Source organism: Epinephelus fuscoguttatus, linkage group LG15 (genome assembly GCF_011397635.1).
Source record: "Epinephelus fuscoguttatus linkage group LG15, E.fuscoguttatus.final_Chr_v1".
Taxonomy (NCBI): domain Eukaryota; kingdom Metazoa; phylum Chordata; class Actinopteri; order Perciformes; family Serranidae; genus Epinephelus; species Epinephelus fuscoguttatus.
This window is the reverse complement of record NC_064766.1, coordinates 23,089,366-23,109,845: the sequence shown is the minus strand read 5'-3', so window position 1 is coordinate 23,109,845 and position 20,480 is coordinate 23,089,366. Positions and strand designations below refer to the sequence as shown.

The window sequence follows — 20,480 nt, the reverse complement described above, 5'->3', positions numbered from 1 at the left end:
CCAAACATGTTGAATCGGCCAAAAAAAAAAAAGCCGATAAGGAACGGAAAGGGCCGACAAGGGCCAGTGGTGCAAACAAAGCAAAAACTTGGGCAACGGTTGCTGGTTGACGGCCCAACACTGACCAACAGCTGACCGTCTGCTTGATGTTTCAGGGCCCTTAAATGAGGATGTTCATTTTACACTTTTCCCTTACTCTATGCTTCCATCTTTTCCTCTAACCACACTCCCCTTCCATTATCTCTGTCCTTCCCCTCTCCCTCCATTTGCTTTCCTTTATCGTCTCCCTATACCCTGCACACTGCAATTCCTGCCATGTTTCCATACTGTCTATCTACCCGTGTCCTCTCCCCAGAACTCCACTCCATCTCCTTCTCTTCACTCCCTTTGCTTCAGATTCTGTTAGACAGCGACTCTCTGCCTGGCTTAAATCATCAGGACCTACTGGAAGGGCCAAACCATGGGTCTGTTTCCCCTCAGAGAGGCTTCTGTTTGCTCACAGTGGAAACTAATGACCTTCATGCATTGTGTCTCTGGAGTGTGCCTCGACATCTTGAAGCAGTAGAAGTCATTACAGTAATATGCTTGACAAGACGGGCGACTGCACACAGTCACTCGCCGCCTCTCCACTTGCCGCTGATGGTCAAGGCTGCTCTGTTTTAGCTGTCGCCGCAGCTGTCGTGTAGCCTTGAACATTCAGGAGCTTTTTTTTCCGACAGTGGCTAAAAGACACAAAACTAAAACAGCATGAATAAATAGTTAACATAGAGAAGGAAAAAAGCAAAGTCCCAGTGAGGTGAACGGGGCCATATGAAAATGTAGAAATAATAAAAGTACTGATGACGTGTCACTGCAGTCTGAATCAGATACAAGTTGAACCCTCTCTGTCTCTCTGCTCAGTTCTCTGTCTCTCTTGGCTTGTACAGTGTGGACTAGAGCAAACCTCACTCAGGCCATGATATAAATAAATGTATACCTCTAATTATAAAAAATACATCCTGCCTCTCTGTCTCTTTTTCTCTGCTTCCAGTTGGCAAAGGAGCTGATATACCAAGGCTGGAGAGGGGAAGTCAAAGAACTGGTTGCCCTCTTTTCTAAACCAAACTTTAAGGTGATGAGTATTTCCTCCCTTGGCGATGTGAACCTGTAGCTTCACACGTGTCGACCTAAAACTCTCCCAGCCAAGTCCTCTGTCTTGTCAAATCACATAATTTCTACCAATGAAATACACCAGCCTTGAAAGAAAGAGTTCAAGATTTGGGGAAATATGCTTGTTCTTGCCGAGAGAAGATTGATACCAATCTTTTGTTTGCATGACAAATATGAAGCTATAATCAGCAGCTGGTTAGCTTAGCCTGGCAAAAAGACGAGAGAGGGAAGGGGGTCTACCCATTGGTCCGATAGCCCATTATTCCGACAACCCATTGGTCCGACCATATTAAACCCATTATTACGAAGTCCTGTTGTTCCGAAATCATCATGATGCTCTGTGGTTAAGGTCTGGTTAGGTTTAGGCACAAAAACCACTTGGTTAGGGTTAGGAAAAGATCATGGTGTGGGTTAAAATGAAAAAGAAAGTGACAAACACATAAGCCGTGAGTCTGCTTCGCCTCAAGCCAGCTGACCCAGAGTCGGTCATGGCGCACCATCAAGGCAGAAATACGCCTGCCTGGAGCCATTCGGCACCGCAGAGAGCTCCCCACACAACCCGGACCCCAGAGTTCATAACAGGAGGTTATGGTGTTTCACTCTCTCCTCTCTATGACACTTGTATCTCAACCAGTAGCCTACTTTTGTTGCGTTTGCTGATCCTCTATGGTACACAAATACAGTATAGCCTAGTATAATCACATATCGGAACAATGGGACATTGGACTAATGGGAGGTCGGACCAATGAGCTGTCGGACCAATGACATGGACCCGAGGGAAGAAACTAGCCAGTAGAGGTGGGCGATTGCAAAAATACCCTGAAATATCGTGATAATATTTCAGGGTATTTTTGTGATAACAATATTCTTGATGATATGACGAACAGTGAATTAGTATAGTAGTATAGTAGTGAATTATTAATTCAAGAACATGGAATTGCAACAAAATATATATAATTTTTTTTTTTAAATCTGCCAACCAGCCAACTTCCAAAGCCCACCAGAAAGTGTGCTGGACTTTGGAGCTAATTTGACACAGTGGCCAAACTGTGGAATTCCAACTTTCTGGTCTGTCACATGATGCCAGGGGGCCATAAAGACTTTTCTGCCATTGACTTTCATTGGGAAAGAGATGTCTCTAACAACCCCCTCCAAAATGACTAATTTCACTATCAGGATCTTATTCATTCCATCACATAACATTTCAAAAGTCTAGAAGAGAAACTGCAGCCAGGGGACAGTTAGCTTATCTTGGCTTAGCATAAAGACCATGAGCAGGGGGAAACAGCTAGCTTTCCAAAGGTAAGAAATCTGGGTCATCCCTATGTTTCCAAGGGCCAAATCTAACGTTGTGTTGAGATCTGTCTCTTGATAAACCATGACTGTGAGAGATTGGTGAGGGCTATCTTTGCTGTTTCAATAGCAAAAAAATGAAGGAAGATGAACATTTCAAATGCAGTCTTAATGGTGATATCTTTCAGTTACTGTGGAAATATCTTAAGTCATGTCTTAAGTCAAGAAAACTGGCTTGCCGACAATTTGTGGGTGCAGCATTCAAAGAGTATAATATCAGTGGGCTTTAGGTGGGTGATTTCAAAATACTGACCACAGGAAACATACACTGAACATCACAGAGGGATAAAAACTGAGAATAAAACTCTCTGAAAGGTCTTCTTAATCAGTCACATTAAGGCCCCGATCACAAAAAAAACATTTTGCAGGTTCCAAAATGTGAGGTGCATTGCACTGCCTTTTTAAAACTGAATGCAAGTGCCTTTTTATTGGTGCCAGGCAACCACCCCATCACGTCCTTACACTAACCTTTCCGTGTAATCAATCTACATTGTAATCAGTATCTTGTTCCTGAAATGTTCAGACAGAGGGTACTTGCTGTAGCTCTGGTTGAGGGTGAGAGGCTGTCAGCAAATAGTTTGTTGGACACAGGGAAACAGAGATCTGTGTGGGTACATGAGACCCTAAAAAAGAGGGTGGATCATGGGGAGTACCACCAGCTGGTCCAGGAGCCTCACCTCCATGATGGCCGTCTCCAGGCATATTTTGGGATGACTTGGGGGCAGTTTGACAACCTGCTGTCTATCGTCGGGCTGTATAGCTCTGAGTATCCAGCAACCGACTAGTTTCTCCTCCATTGTTTACCAACTGTAAACTTGTTGTCGTGACCACCACTGAAAGCCCGCCTCTCAAATCATCCGATTGGACAGTGGGAAAAAAGATGACAAAAAAAGAGATGACATGGACGTTTTTTCCACGATGAGTTCAGAGCGCTCTGGCAAAAACACCAGACACCAAAAGACCAGAAACATGAGGCGTGTCACAATGCAGAGACCACGAGCAAAAAGTTTAATTCTCATTTAAAACAATTACTAAACAGCCGTCTCCAGCTGCTCAAACTCCTTCTGTGTGATCGGGGCCTAAAGGGATATTAGCTGGTGAACATAGGACCCTGGGAGCACAGATAAGCTCCTGAATAATCAGCTCAACTCCCTGAAAAGCCACAATCTCTCATTTTTCACACTTTAGTTTTGTATGAATTAAGCAAACCAGATATAATCTTTTGTTACCTTTGGACAGAGCCAGGCTAATGTTTCCCCTGTTTCCAATCTTTACTCTAAGCTAATTAAGTGACAGCTGCTAGCTCCAGCTCAACAGACAGACATGAGAGTGATATCGCTCTTATCACATAAATCTTGACAAGGAAGTGAATATTATTTCCCAACATGTTGAACTGTTCCCCTGAGTTGCTTCTTAATCTCTGTAATATTACTCACACACACACACACACTGTAAACATGCCCCAAACTGTGCATGAGTGCAGTTTTCTATCACTGAAGCACATCCTATGATTGCCATTCACACGGACCATTTACGAAGCAAGAATGTATTCCACTGAGAAGATGTTGTTTTGCTTCCTTCTACTTTGGTGCCCCGATGGATCATTAACAATAAAGAAACCTACTCATGAGATTTTTCCTGACATAGCTAACACTACAAGTGCAACCTGAGAAGCTAATTTCCATGCAGGCATGCTTCATCTGAGCTACTCTGATGCTGTTGAGGCGACATCAAGAAGCTCATATGGGTCACACAAAGTGACAAATTAATCCAACTGTAAATTCTATTTAAATTTACTCCACCTAATCATTTTGCCCACTGAGAGGTGCTGACATCTATTAACCACACTGGAATAGAAGCTAATCTACTCCCTGGTTATGTTTATTAGTGTTCACTCATGTCGAGGCCCAGACTACTCAAATGCATGTTTCCTTATTTCAGATCTGCTGACAGTCATATTTCAGACACACTCACACAGCGTATGGTTTTCCAGTGGGCCGCTTAAGTCGTGGCTTTTCTTAATGAGGAGCCGAAGCCAGCCGAGAACTAACAGGTTTGTTTAAACAGTCTTAATGACCTGTTTGTTCTTGGCCACGGCGCAGGAGCTCACACATACTTATGAGAGACTCTGGGTATAATATTCTGTGAATGAATGTTTGTTTTTTGAAAACCTGTCTCTGAAAGTGGCCAGAGACACATTGCTCACGCGTTGGCTGCTTCTGAGCAGAGCAACCGTTGATGGACATCATGGATAAGTAGACTAACTGACAGATGGATTGGCTGATTGTTAAAATCAAGTTGATGAGCAGATGTTTCCCCCCTACTCTTTTCTGGTTCTTTCTTATTACAGTAAATCCCCCTTCTTTTTTTTGGAAATTGTACCTTGTGCACCCTCACAACCAGAGATTGTTTATCCAGAATATTGTTTTTCTGCAAACAAACCTGGAGTTTTCGCACTGCCAAAGGTAACAAAGAATGAACTGAAATGAACTGTCTGGGCACTGATAGTGAGTCATATATCAATTCACAGCCCTTCGCTGGAAAAGGAGGTTTTTTTTTTCTGAGACGTGTGATGTTTGAGCTGTTGAGTTGTGAGTAGTGTGGGGGGTTGCTTTCAGGTGGCCCACAGGCTGGCAGCACATTCCAGACTAAATCAAGTTTGGCATGTTGGCCCAGGCTAAACTGAAAGAGGAAAAGTGCTGTATTTGGATTCAGTCGCTGTAGTGAGTGTAGGCAGGCCAGCCAAACTTATTGGAATTTTTGCACAGCCTCATTCACTACCCAGTCACCTTTAATTAGTCAACAGGGACTGGTGGCATTTTAAATATGAGTGCATTCCATGTTTTTTAATGATCTCTAGCTTAACCAGTTAGCTTAAAAATGCACAGGTAAAACTGGTGACAGTGGCTCTACAGTGCGCTTCCTGCTCTGGTATGGACGCTATTAAATCAACACTTTTGCACTGATTACACTGGTATTTATTCACAATGCCAGATTCGACAGCAGCTTGACAGCCAACACGTCAGTTTCCATTTTGTGTAGAGTATACTGTTGGCCTGACACAGTGCCATTTTTCCATACAAAGCAGGATGCATGAGAGGATACTAGCCCCGGTGCCACATCTGTTCACCGCACCTAGAATTCAAAGTGACATAGCTGATTGCAGATCAGCACCTTCACTGTATTTCTGTTTCCTCCACAGAGTCTGCTGTCTGTCCATGACGCTGTGGCACAGAGGGACTTTGAGCCGACTCTGCCACCACTACCTGACGATGTGCTGGAGGAGGACGAGGACGCAGTCAAAATTGTCAGTCTGGTCAAAACCAAAGATCCCCTGGTCAGTGAACTTGTCTTCATGTGTCAGAGGTCAAGTTAAAAATTAGATTTTTCCCCTGGCTTAAAGGTTCAGTGTGTAGGATTTAGGGAGATATAGTGTGAGAAATGGAATTTAATATTCATTCATTCATTTTCCGTAACCACTTATCCTGTTTGGGGTCGTAAGGGGGGCTGGAGCCTATCCCAGCTGACATTGGGTGAGAGGCAGGGTACACTCTGGACAAGTCACCAGACTATCACAGGGCTGACACATAGAGACAGACAACCATTCACACTCACATTCACACCTACGGACAATTTACAGTCACCAATCAACCTGCATGTCTTTGGACTGTGGGAGGAAGCTGGAGTACCCGGAGAAAACCCACGCTGACACGGGGAGAACATGCAAACTCCGCACAGAAGGGCTCCCACACCCGGGTTCAAACCAGGGAACCCTCTTGCTATGCACCACCATGTTGCCAGATTTATAATATTATATTAACATTAACTATTTTTTCATGAGTGTATAATCACCCAAAACTAAGAATCATTGTGTTTTTGTTACCATAGAGTGAGTCGTTTATATCTACATAACGAGTGGGTCCTCTTCCACTGAGTCCACCATGTTGTCATACAGTAGCCCAGAATGGACAAACCAACATTGGCTCTAGATTGCGTCTCTCCTACATGCCAGGCACATGGAGAAGTTTAAGTTGGCTGCAATCTGCAACCCCACCTCTAGATGACACTAATTACTAAACATGAGACCAATGATTTGCAACCATTTTCCATTTTCTAATTCACAATGAAAATAAATTGAAATTTGTTGTCTTGATGTAACTTGTTTATCAAAAACAAGTGCCAAGAGAGGATCCCCCAAACCCCCAGCGGAGGTCCAGGCTAAGTCCTGAAAGTTCTCAAATCCTAGAAAGCCCCTGCATACACCTAACCCCTGCAGGTCAAAGTTTACTTTGTTTTAGCCATCAACATAAATTCATGTATTGATGTAAAACTACATTGCATATTCCAGTGCATTCCATAAATAAAACATTACAGACCTGTTGGAGGACTTGGGCCAATTCAGGATCAGTTTTAAATCCTTTCAAATCCCGCAATTCTTTCCATCTGTTGAATGACTGACCAAAGTTGACTCATGATGTCTATCATTGTCTCTTTTAGCTTTTTTTGTTTTTGTTTGTGTTCTTTGGTCAGTTCTTTTTCTCTTTGCTGATCCTGCCCCCGTATAAAACACAACTACAACATATAATGGCAAAATTAAATTCTCTACAGAAAAATCTCCTCCTGCTTCCTTTTAATTGGTACAACAAAACGCACAACTCGCTGCCAAACTTTTGCCTGGGAAAATATACATACAACAACATGTATTAATGAGTAGTTTGACATTTTGGGAAACACACTTATTTGCTTTCTTGCCGAGAGTTAATGAGAGGATACCTGCTAAACAGACCGCTACACCGCAGACAGTTAGCTTAGCTTACAAACAGCTAGCCTGTCTGTTAAGAAGTTTTAAGATTTTTTTTACATTTTCATTTTATATTTTATTTTCTTGACACGACCGTGATCAGATATAACATAATAACTATTAAGTTTTGGCCCAGTCACTCAAGGAAAATGTTTGCATTTTACGTTTCTGCAAACCACAGATACGTTACATCTGTATGTTGACATCAAGGCACTTGCCAGCAATGTTTGAGCCATTTCCCAGCTGCATTTGTGGCACCAAACCTGGGTGTTCTTACTGACATACAGTGGCATTTTCCAGCAGTGTTTGAGCCACTGAAACTGGGTGTTTTTCACCAACTTGTCCCTGCTTTTACAGCGACTACTGTGCCACAGAACATGGGTATTTTGAGCTGAAACATCTTTTCCAAACCATAACCAAGTCATTTTTGTGCCTAAACTTAAGCACACTTCACTACGGTGTTGTTGGGAAACGGAAGGTTTCAGCAAATCAGCTACGAAAAACAAACATTTGTGTTGGTATTCGAGGTGCCAGGCCAGTTGTTTTCCACTGCTTCCAACCTCCATGATAACCCCCTGCTGGCTCTGGCTGGATATCTGTGTTAGTGTACGGACATGAAAGTGGTATCAATCTTCTCAGCTAACTATCGGCAAGAGAGCAAATAATTATATTTCCATATGGCTCTAAAAACAAATCCAACTGTTCTTTACTGCCTGTCAGTCTGTTTCTAATTTGGTCTACCTGGCCTTGTAATGCACACAAAACAAACACAAATCTATTTAAGTTAAGTTAAGACAACCATGTAACAGGGCAACTGCACTGAGAAATGTGTAATTTGTCGGGCCACAATATCTGACATAGAGTACACAGACGGTTCAAAGCAATAAACATATCCAAGAGACAGCTGAATTTTTCTCTGGTGACTGAATTTATGTCATGTTGTCAAACTGCGTGACTGCTAAAGCCGTGTACGCCAACGTGTAGCAGCACTACAGGCCTCGTAATGACAGCCAGGAATTTACAGAGTCAATTCTTCCACATCTTTGTTGCCATTTATCTCCTGTGACGCACAACATAGTTTCAGTATTGTTGTGCGCGTTTGTGTGTGTGCATATTTATGCATGTCTCTATGCATATCCACGGCAAAACTATGCCTCTTAATGAGTCCTTTAAAGCCGTATTAAGCATTAAAATGGATTGGGATAATTTCTGTTCCTGATGTAAATCAACTTGTTTCAAGGTCTTTAATCATACCTCATTTCCTTGATACTACCGGAATGATCTGTCTTATTCCACCTTGTTCCAGCCATTGTCACTTAGTTCTGGAAATTTCCTGGATCAAGTGAATCTGGACTGAAAACGAACCAAACTACAAAGAGCACATCCCTCTGCCAAGGCCGCAAAATCCTCTGAATTTGTTATTTTAATAATAAAACAAAGTTCCGATTTTTTTTTTTTTCTTGATCTGCACCTGGATCAAGAGCTCTATGAAATACATATAGTGATGGACAGCTACGGGAAATATGTGCCAGATTTTTGTTCCACTCAAGCAGATCCAGTAGTTCATTAGAAAATAGGAGAAATGTTCAAAAAAATGCCCTCACTCACAAAGTTAAAATTCCTTTAAAAAAAATCCTGGATCCACATCAAAAAAGCATTTGTGTCTTAGCCTGTGGCCTCACTTTCCACCAAATTTCACTGGAATCTGTGAACAAGTTTTTTAAATGTAGACAAGCGCCAAAGACATAACCCCTATGGCGGCGATGAGTTACATCTTTTACAAGAAAAATAGGGGTAAATATGAGAATAATTTCCTTAATGATGAACATTTTTGCAGCATTCGTGTGTCAGTGTTTAAGCTAAGAGAGTGGAATGTGCTTAGGACCCAATAATAGAGACCATACTTTTGTATTGATCCCAAAACTAGATTGGAAGGGGACTGACCTTTTTCTGACATGGCCTCTTTGATCGATCCAGCATGTTCCCGTTTTCCAGACAACAGGGTTACACCCGAGCGTGAGCTGATTGTAGTCAGCTACATAAGATGCTCTTTCCATTGCGATTTGCTCCACATCAATAACATCTGTTGAAAATAATGCTGATTTGGATAACCTTTTCCAGCGCTTTGTGTGTTACATGAAGGCAGCCGGCTAAATGGTCCCGTCTTGATACAAATAACCTTCACTGGAATGACTCTGAATAAGAAGCTTGTCTGGACTGTAATAAAACCAACATGTTATTTTCGTTGTCCATCGCCTGACCTCTTTGCCTCTGTGCATGTGCTCGTCTGTCATCCTTTCATCCACTAATCACCGTCCTCAAGGGGGCCACAATTAAGAGGGATAAATCCTCCGGGGCTATTGTTGTGGCGAGGATCATGAGAGGAGGTGCAGCTGATAAAAGCGGTAAGCTCTTATTTATTACAGTTTTGTCACTCTACACTTTCCTGTGCCTTTATATTAGGCCGGAGTAACATTATGCTGTCACACAGTACATGTACATGTTACAGAGAGGAGCATGTGGTGCAACTTTCCATTTGTATTTCCAACACTTTGAAGGCCTGATCCATGAAGGGGATGAGCTGAAAGAGGTGAATGGAGTCTCTCTGGAGCGCAGGAAGCCAAAGGAAATCCTTCCTCTTCTGGTTAGTCTCTCCTCCATACTTAAGTCAGATTTTTACACAGAGATCCCCCAATACTGCAGACAAAGACCCTACATTGTGACGCCTTTGTTGTTTTTTTATACATAACCAAACAATGCCGGCATAATGTCACCCCAGTGATTGATTTTGGATGGCATGCCAGCATTTCAGTAGCAAAAGAGGCCTGACAGACATGACCATGGATGTAGAGAATTGATACAGTGTTGGAGACGAATCCCTGCTCATTCCTATGAAAGTTGCCTAGGGATTTATGACACCAGATACGTTCAGCTGCCATGTATAAAATTACCCAAATGTTCTGACGCTGCTTCCACTTGAGACTTTCACCAGCCGAGCCGGCTACTTACTGTTCAGTGTTCCGTTAACTTGAATGGAGATAAAGTGATTTAATCATACAGCCCTTCTTGACTTACCAAAAGTTATCTGACTGCATTAAATTCTGATAGTCAAATGAGTCATTTTGCAGGGGTTCATTAATTCATTTTTCCATAACCACCTATTCTGTCAGGGGTCGCGGGGAGGCTGGAGCCTACCCCAGCTGACATTGGGCTAGAGGCAGGGTACACTCTGGACAGGTCACCAGACTATGACAGGGCTGACACATAGAGACAGACAACCATTCACACTCACATTCACACCTGCAGGCAATTTAGAGTCACCAATTAGCCTGCATGTCTTTGGACTGTGGGAAGAAGCTGGAGTACCTGAAGAAAATCCTAGGGTTCGAACCCCCAATCCCAGGTTTGAACCAGGAACCTGGCTAACCACTGTATCACTGTCCTTCGCGGGGGTTGTGATGCTAAAAAAAAAAGTTATCCACTGATTTGCAGACGTGTCTTTCACCATGAAGTCAATGGGAAAAAGACTTTTTGGGCCAACTGGCGTCACATGATGGATGTAATTACACTGTTTGGCCACAAAGAAAATTGGCTTCAAAGCCTGGTGCCCTTCCTGGGGGCCTAGGTGTAACGCACAGCATCAGTATCTAGTGTGACATGTAACATATGCGTTGGGCAGAGCCCTCTAAACAATTACATAACATGGCAAAAACAATAATTTACTGCCCATTATATGGCTGTTGTTCTCATCTTCTGCTTGGACAGTGAAGAGCTCCCGGACCTCATTGTTTTCTCAATTTGTGGACATTTTCTTCCTACAAACAGAACTGTGGCTAAAAAAATCTGCCTATAAAGAGTATTTATTTACGGCTTGCTTTTCCGCATCACTTTTTGTACAGATTAAAAAATGAGATAAACATGTTAATTACTGAATTTATACAGTAGGTGCTGGTAGGCTGACTTTGTTACCGTTGGACAGAACTGTTCACCAGAAAAAATGTTGGCATTGTACATTTCTGCAAACCACAAACATGATATGTGGCAGATGTGTTGAAACGACTCTTTACATCTCAACAATGTTGTAGTTAATATTTGGTTAGGTTTAGGCACAAAAAACACTTGGTTGTGATTAGGAAAATATTGTGTTATGGCTCAAAATACATGGTTTTGGTAGCACAATCCCCACAGGAAACTCAGTGATGTCTCTGTAAAAGCAACTGCTTCTCATGGCACTATCCCCCCTGGGATCACAGGTCACCACAAAACAACCACATTTTGTGGATAAAAAGTCCCTGAAAATGCAGTGATAACTCGCTAAAAAACAACTGGTTTTGTTGTTTGTTGGTCTCTCCTAGTGGTCTGCAGCTTGGCAGGTGTTTTGCCAAGTTGTCACAACTTAAGAAACGTTTATTTGATACATATGAAACGTGCAAATGTAACATATACGTGGCTCGCAGAAACTTACATTGCCAGCATTTTCTTCCGGTGACAGGGCTGTTTGGGCAGAACCAAATGAGCTGTTTCCTCCTGCTTCCACTCTTTATATTAGCTTCATATTTAGCAAACAGACATGAGAGTGGTATCAATCTCAACTAACTTTCCTAACATGTCTTTATACTCCTTGTCACTGCTCTCACACAGGCTCGTGCTCAGGGCGAGGTTACATTCAAGATCATTCCTGCCTCCTCCAAGGAAGAAATGTCCTTAAATAAGAAGGTGCGGTGCGTATGAACTACACATATATTCGTGCTGTGTATCTTTTACGTTAGCATGCAATCTGGCTGCACGGTGAAAGCTGCCCAGCTGGTTTCAGTAAAAGGAGATGAAATCAGGGGTATCTTGTGTGTTTGGTTATATTTTGTGTTTTTGCCACGGTGCTGTCACTACAGCAGCGCACTGTCAAGAAGTAAATTCGGATCAGACAGTCAAGGATTAGACACTCACCAACTTCATTACCATTCACAGATTTTTATAATTTAACCACTTGATGTTTTAAAATTATTTTAGCACACATGACATGTGTTGAGCCTCATCAGGTAAGTTTTAATGTGAATCTATACACCTTCTGTGGAAAAAAAATCAAGCTCCGCCATCGTCTTTGTTTAGGAAGGAGGCCACTACCACCACATACATGAAGTGGATGTCCAAGCTGGAAACTGTTAGAGCAGGGAGCATTTGCGATGGATTAAGACAAATTATATTCTATGATCATGGTCATTTCTCAAAAATGACACCAACATATGTGAAAGAGCACCAGACAAAGATGTTGTGTCCATTGCTAGGAAACAGGAGTTCACGGAGCGGCAGTAGGAAAAGAGAAGAATGAATAAATTGATTACATAAGAATATGCATTTTCCTTCGACACCTGTTTGACTGAAATGATTTTTGTCTTTCCTCAGCTGTTTATGCGAGCTCTTTTTGACTATGATCCCGCCGAGGATCCCACCATCCCATGCAAGGATGCAGCAGTGGCTTTTAAAAGGGGCGACGTCCTCCAGATTGTCAGCATGGAGGACGACACCTGGTGGCAGGCCTGTCACCTCGGGGACAGAGACACTCGGGCAGGGCTCATTCCCTCACAGCAGCTCCATGAGAGGTTGTCATTATATGCTCTTTAGTCAATAGCAACATGTTCACTCATTTAAGTCAATGAGAACATTTACATGCACACGAATATTCCATTATTCTTTCAAACTTGCCTGATGTCACACAGAATTGTCAGCTTGATACACTCCACTTCCATCTTCAGTCTGACATTGTGCCCGCTCTAAGGGTGCTTTCACACCTGCCCTGTTTGGTTCAGTTCAATCAAACTCAAGTTTGTTTGCCCCCTACGTGCGGTTTGTTTAGGCAGGAGTGAACACAACGATCACGCTCGGGTGTGCCCCAAAACAACTGGACTGAGACCTTCTTGAAGAGGTGGTCTCAGTCCAGTTACAACCGAACTGTGCCTTAATATGCACATTCAGCACATCCAATGCATCAAAACATTGTTTTCTAGTTGGAGCCGCGCCTCGTTTTCAAACTGTATGGTTTGACTAAAATGCACGAGAAAACTGACACACGACTTGCCTGTTTACAGTCTGCTGTTAGGTTACCGTTCATGCGCTTGTTTATCGTCCATTTATGGAAACATATTAGTTCCACCTGTGTAGTTTCTTCTTGGTGTACGTCTAAAACTGTAGGGTAGTCCTGCTATCGTGAGGTGAACAAAAACAATGGCAAGTGATCTATTGGATTAATCAATATTGTGTAGAGGACAACATATAGTATATTTTGAAAGACAAGCCATGGATTATTAAAAAATGGGTCTGCGTGCCAGACTTTGGACATGCCTGTTGTACATAAACTAACTAGCCAACAGTTTGTAAGGCTGGGGTAGAGATGCATGCCCAAAAGAAAATCCACCATTCCTTGTCAGAAGAAGAAAAACACTACTTTTAAACTTTATGAAAGACTTGGATATAAACTTTTTTTTTTGCCTATTGTATGTCCAAATATTGCAACGCCACTGTTTCAAGAAGGTGGCTGGAAGAATAAAAGTGGAAGGCTGTGTTCACAAGAAACAAAATGGCACCAGCTGTTCCAACTTTCTATATTTTGAGATGTTGAGCGACATGTCAGACCACGTTAATCAGAGTATGCAGAGCTGCATGTAAACGGGAATATCTGTGAAGTATTTATTTTCATTCGCCATGTAAACAGCTTAGTAGGAATATTGTCTTTTTCAGAATAAGGGCAAAAAATAATATTTTGTGCATGTAAACGTGGTTACTGTCTTTTAAAGGAGCATTGTGTGAGATTTAGGGGGATTTAGTGGCATCTAGTGGTGAAGATTGTAGACTGCGACCAGGTGAAACTTCTCCTGGTTAGAATTCCTTCAGTGTTCATTGTTTTCCGCAGAGGTCTCCTTCTCTCAAAAACAGACAGACCTTGGATCTCATTCATAAAACAGTACATTGAATCGTATTAAAAATGTACGAACGAACAAAAGCCAGAAATCATTCAATAATTTCTACAGTCAGACTTCCACCTCACTGTCTACCTTGCCAACTTAAAACAGTGTTTTTCCAACTGTCTAGTAATGGAGGGGCTGCGAACTATGGTGGCTTAAGCAAAAATGCATGTGGCTCTATGAAGAGCCAGTGTTTGGTTTGTCCATTCTGGGCTACAGTAAAACAAACTGTGCAACATGTTGATCTCCATAGACGAGGACCTGCTCCCTACATAGATATAAACGGCTCATTCTAAGGTAACAAAAACACAGCTATCCTTATTTTCAGGTGATTATACACCAAAGAAAACATTCTTATATTGTATTAAATTTCTGCCAATATATGTACTTAAATCCTACACACTGGACCTTCAATATCTATAAGACATTTTGATTAAATATTTCTTTGACTAAGCCTTGTTTTGTTTGGCTTCCTACAGGAGAGTTGCACTGCAGCGACCTAAAGCCCTGTTCAAGTCTCGACAAGTCAAACCACCAGGTGACGAGCCAACATTTGCCCGTAAAACCACCACACCTGAAAAGAATAAAATCCTTTTAACACTTTCCAATAAACATATCAGAGGTCCTTCAGCGCTGAGCTGAGAGGTGACAGGTCATGTCTGAAGATCACGGTCAAGGTCGAGGTCATGGGTGAGCTCTGCTGCCCTCCCGTTGTACTCACTGCTTTTGTTTTCTCCACATGCTCCACAGATGAGGGGGAAGGTACCGTCTGCTTGAATTTCCTTTTGAAAACTTACCTTGAGGATAATTTATATGATATAATACACGTGTATGTTTAAGCGTTTGGTTTGGGGCTTTTAAAGATTTAAAGACGTGTGTTATCCAAAAATAATAATCATGTAATGCTCCCCGCACCGTATTTCCACAATGGCGAGGATTCTGTAAAATGTTCCTCTAAGCAGGTTTATAGTATCTGGCCTGCTGCAGTGTGCTAGTTTTTCGCTAACAATCAATTTGTAAGAGTAAGGTAGTCATTAATATTACTAAATTGTGGATATCATTTCTAAATAAAACTATTATTAGAATTTCCGAAGCAAAATATTAAGACATTTGGGTCAGAACATATGCTAATACTTTTGAGTATGAAATTTCAGAGCAACGCACATGTCATCCCCTTGTGGTTTCTGTCCATGATTTCCTCACTCTTTCCTCTTCTCTCTTCCTGTTTTTCCAGTCATGGAGGATGTCGACTACGGAGCTATAACAGGGATCCACATTGGTGAGATGTTTGACTTTTTCCACTAAAATCCCTCTGATACTGGAGAAGGGGCCAGTGTGATACAAGACAACACAACTCAGGCCAATTGGTCATGACAGCTCACAACAACACGCATATGTTGAATATAATACTGAACTAAGCAATAAAAATAGACGGAGAAAAACCAGCAACAAAAGGAGACCCTGGTTATATTTACAGAACAAACCAGTTCGTATGATGATGTAGTTTTGTGGTTTGGGGATTTGAGGGAGAGGACTACAACAGCAAATGTGGTTTTAGCCTTCCCATTTATCCCATTTGTCTTGATCTCATGGATTGGATATGATGTGCATGTGTGTGTTTGCGTGTGTGCATATGAGCGGTGCAGGATGTTCATATGGGGGCGTGCGCTTATGGCTGATTGTAAAAAGGCTCCCTATGTCTGTACAAGGCAAGGTAATTACAGATGTTGCATTATATCAGTTCCAAAAGTCATGTGCATTTAATAATGTGCATTTCATCTTATCTCAGGCCAGCTTCCACCTGATGACGTGGTGCAGACTCTGTGTTTCCTCTTTGTCTGGCATGTAAACCTTTATCGATGCTGCACGACCAAATGACTGCATGCAGAGTAATCAGAGGAAAGAGTGAGTGAAAGAGAAATGACATAGTGGAGTATTATGTGTAGATACATGAGCAGAGGCAGGGTGAAGGAGGGAAAAAATGGCTTACAGCTTCTACTCACTTGTCTCCCAGTGATTTTTTTTTTTTTTTTTTAGACGTGGTTCTCTGTCTGTCCTTTAAAAGAACAGTTTCACATTTTGGGAGAATGAGACGAGAAGATTGAGACCTCTCTCTTGTGTCTGCCTGGTAAATATTAAGCTTAAAGGTCCGGTGTGCAGGATTTAATAACTTTGTTTTAATTTGTTTATAATCACCTGAAAATCAGAACTCATGTGCTTTCCTTACCTTAGAATGAGCCGGTAGTATCAACATATGGAGTGGGTCCTCTTCCACAGGCTCCACCATCTTGTTTCTGAGGTAGCCCAGAACAGACAAATCAAACATTGGCTTTAAGGCCCAGACACACCAAACCGACTTCAGGGAACTAGAGGTGGCGAAGGCCCCCTGCTGCATCACCTGACGTCGCCATCATGAACGCACTGCAAAGATGACAGCCGATGATCTTATATTTCCATCTCACTCCACTACCTTCATTTTGACTGTTCTACCTTCACCTCCTTAGCAGTCTCACATCGCCTGCGATTTGGTCAAAAAAGTTGCACACACAAAGACTACAGCCGTCAATCAACTAGCATGTACATTCTGCACCTGTGTGAGAGGAAATACTTCTCAACACAGCAGATGGCGGCAGTCTGTATTCGTCATTCAAAAAGGGAAAGCAATGGACAGTCGTGACGCTAGTTAGCCAGTTAGCATATTAACAACACAACCCAATGTTGAAAGAAGAAAGCATATTTACTGTGTGCCAGTGGACAATAACACAAACCATCAGGAAATGTTTCTGCTAAAGAGCTCAGTGATGAAAGAAAAATAATCTTTCCTTATGAAACAAGATTGTTTTAGTCTCTCATCCTCTTGATGTCAGCTCTTTGTTTACTTTCCTCACTTCCGTTTCTTTTCTCATGCGCCGAGCTGAAGTGCCAATCAGAGTGATTTCATTCACCAATGGGCTCCTCCATCACTGACACTGATTCAACATGCTGAATTGGCGGGAAAAAAGCTGACTTGCGCCAACAAGGGCCAATAGTGCAAGACGCACTGCACTGACGAGGGCAGCAGACGCTTACCAAAAGCCCAACTGTGACTGATGGCCAACTGCTGGCTTGGTGTGTTGATTTTAGTCAGGCTGACACAATAAATCGGCTCTCTCTAATGTCATGTAAATTTTCTGAGTGAGACAGGGATGACTCTTAAAAGGTTACAGCTTACATCACAATCTTTCATAAAATGACATTTTCAGGGAGGTACACTCTGCTGTTGGATTGTCGTTGTTTTCCCACTAACCACGAGACAGATCACAACAATTCGCATCAGGACAGCATAAACAGTTTCCAACCTGCAGGTGCAGTAAGTATTTACGACAGTGGTGCACCATTCTGAAACTGTAGAAGCTCCCATTTTTGCATGATGTTGCTTTAAGGCTCATATCGTATCATCTTGACATGAAGGGCCCGTGCCCAGTTCATGACATACATTGCATGTATTCACTCTGCTCGCAGTCTTATCTCTGCTCTCCCTCTTATTTCATGCTGATGAGTGAAGCAGAAATAGCTTGCAGCATTTCCAAAACTGTACTAAGGTTTTACAGCTGAGAGCATTTTCAGTAACACATGATGAATTTCACTGCCAGATATACTTAAGATTGACAATGATGATATGTGTTCCTCTAGACCATATTCCATTCTGGGAAATAAGATTTCTGCTTAGCTGTATAGCGCAGGTTTCATGCAGTGCTGTATGTATTACACTTTGACATTTCTAAGTGAAATCATCAGTTTAACTCCCATGTAAACAAAAGTTTGAGATCTCAACTCGCAGAGCCATGTTTCTTAGAATGAAGCCCGGAGAGGAAATGGACAGATATGCTTACAAAGTGAAATTACAGCTGACGTCAAAGAGAGCCTGGCAGCATCACTTAGCAGCAGTTAACATCATGAAAGAGAGCGAGCCTGCCAAGACGGGCCAGACCGCAGTCGCATGGCAGACGCTGGCTGTCAGACGGCCTACAAGCGACGCGTGACAGACTGAGTTGTCGTCTGCTGACTGAGATTTGTGCTGTTCAGGATGGCGCTTGACAGCAGAGTTTGGGTGGCAGTGCTGATGGTTTCTTCTGATGTTGTTGTGCTCCTCTACTCTGCCTCACTTTCCTACTTGAGCTCTCCCTTCTGTCATGGTCATTGTTGTCATCTGGGTATCTCTGATGCTTTTTAACAATGTTTAAGAGTTCAAGTCTAATTGGTGATGCCTAAGTGATGCAATAAGGGAAGTAGTGTTGGTGAATTGTGGAAGTAAATTAAACCTAGAATGACACAAGCCTTACACTCCTGCGGAGGTTTTGGTCGTCATACAGGTAAATAATATGAAAATGGATCAAACAGACCGTCATGATGGATAAATATAGCCTGGGTTTGGCAAACTTGTGTCAAGATACAAACTTCTCTTTCTTCTGTGGGTCCAACTTGGTTTGAGAATAACATTAATGGGTTTTTTCTTTAAACCAGCCCAGTCGCCACAATAAAATGCTGGCATTGTAGCGTATGTAAGCTGAGTTTCTCATCAGGAGGAGGAGGGGAAGGTGGATGGCATGACACCTAGGCAAGACCACTGTTCAAGACCAACAAACAACAAGAGTGGCCGTGTTTGTAGCAACCAAACCAGGTATTTTGAGCTAAACTACAATCTAGCCAAGTGGTTTTTCATTGCCTGATCCTAACCACACTTAACCACAGCGTTGTAACAATGCAAAATTTAAGATTTAAACATAAAGGAATGTAAAGTTTCAACATATTGGCTGCATATGAGACGTGTTAATGTGACATACCCGTGGTCTGCAGAAATGTGCAATGTGGGGATGTGCAATAATATCCGCAAGTCATCCGTATTGGCTGATTTTGGCTTTAAAATGAACTATTAGAATCAGCAAAAATGCTTTTTCTTATTTTGCACAATGAATGAATATTACATACATTGAAAAGTACTGTACTTCATGTCTCCATCTGCTGGTGGGCCATCACGATAAGAGTATGCATGTATAATATTATGTTAATTCCACTTCAGAGGAGACTTGATGATCACTAAAATTAGGAGGGGAAAAAGTGGATGTATCAATATCAGTCATCGGCCAAATAAGCTGTTATATATCAGAAAAAATCCAATATCGTGCATCCCTAGCACAATACCAGTATTGATTCGATGGTGATTGGGTTGGTTAAAGGTCTAGTGTGTAGAATTTTGTGGCATCTAGCAGCGAGGTTGCAGAACAGTTTTCCCATGTGCCAAGCGTGTAGAACCACAGTGGCTAATGTGAAAACTGCAGTGGCCCAATCTAGGGTCAGTGTTTGATTTGTTCGTTCTGGGCTACTGTGAACAGACACAGCGGACTACCATGGGAGAAGACCCGCTCCATGTGTAGATATAAACAGCTCATTCTAAAGCCAAGTTCAGACCATGATTCACGATGAGGCAAAACTGTGTTAGAATGTTGCAGAGAAAAGTTGCAGCGGTGTGTACTGGCCAGTCTGAGCTCGACTCATGCAACTCAGCCGGTGTCGGACGGTGGGTCGCTGCTGCTTCTCACTCTGTGTGCTTATGCCCCGCCCACACACACTTTCACTAACTGATTAATTGGCACTGGTGATTTATATTATTGTGGCGTATTTATTATGAATACAGTCCAGCTGATGCTTGTTTTGTTTTTCACTGTTAGGATTTTATTCTGAGATTTGAATAATAACAGAAATAAGAAATTAAACAGTAAAAGGATTTTTAAAAAATAAAATAAAATAAAATTTACAAAATACAAAAAAATGTGTATATACCAAATAAAAAAAGACATATAATAAATCTAAATCTAAAAATAGAAACTCAACTCAGATAATTATCTTCCACCTTATGTTGTGTTCACACTACGATCGACTACAACAGGCTGCAAGTCATTTTCAATGGAAGCTGTTGACATGAAGCTACAAACTGACGCCCGTCACTTGTCACTGCGGACAGGTGGCACATTACGAATCAAAGTTGAGCTGGTCACAACTTTTTTCAGAGCTCCAGTGACGCGGCCAATCATCAACCAATCACGTTTTTGTTTCAAGCTATAGTACTACCTTATTTCATTTAGTTAGTTGACACTATGCTAGCTTTTTGTGCATTGCTGCATACAGAGGGATTCCATAGGGCAGCGAAATGTGATATTAAGATGGGTCTTGGACATTTATCA

The 20,480-nt window shown here is 42.0% G+C and overlaps 1 protein-coding gene and 1 long non-coding RNA gene across 2 annotated transcripts in view; one reads left to right on the top strand and one right to left on the bottom strand.

Moving 5' to 3' along the window:
- The window catches only part of LOC125901604 (uncharacterized), a 46,051-nt gene that overhangs the window by 4,212 nt on the left and 21,359 nt on the right, over positions 1-20,480 (bottom strand). The gene's annotated exons all lie outside the window — the stretch shown is intronic.
- Positions 1-20,480, top strand: part of LOC125901578 (MAGUK p55 subfamily member 7-like) — a 41,668-nt gene that overhangs the window by 12,926 nt on the left and 8,262 nt on the right. The window contains exons 6-14 of the mRNA XM_049597280.1: positions 1,031-1,111; positions 5,705-5,839; positions 9,627-9,708; positions 9,862-9,947; positions 11,945-12,019; positions 12,704-12,900; positions 14,739-14,797; positions 15,010-15,021; positions 15,494-15,538. Coding sequence (XP_049453237.1) covers positions 1,031-1,111; positions 5,705-5,839; positions 9,627-9,708; positions 9,862-9,947; positions 11,945-12,019; positions 12,704-12,900; positions 14,739-14,797; positions 15,010-15,021; positions 15,494-15,538 — 772 coding nt within the window. The remainder of the gene's footprint in view (positions 1-1,030; positions 1,112-5,704; positions 5,840-9,626; positions 9,709-9,861; positions 9,948-11,944; positions 12,020-12,703; positions 12,901-14,738; positions 14,798-15,009; positions 15,022-15,493; positions 15,539-20,480) is intronic.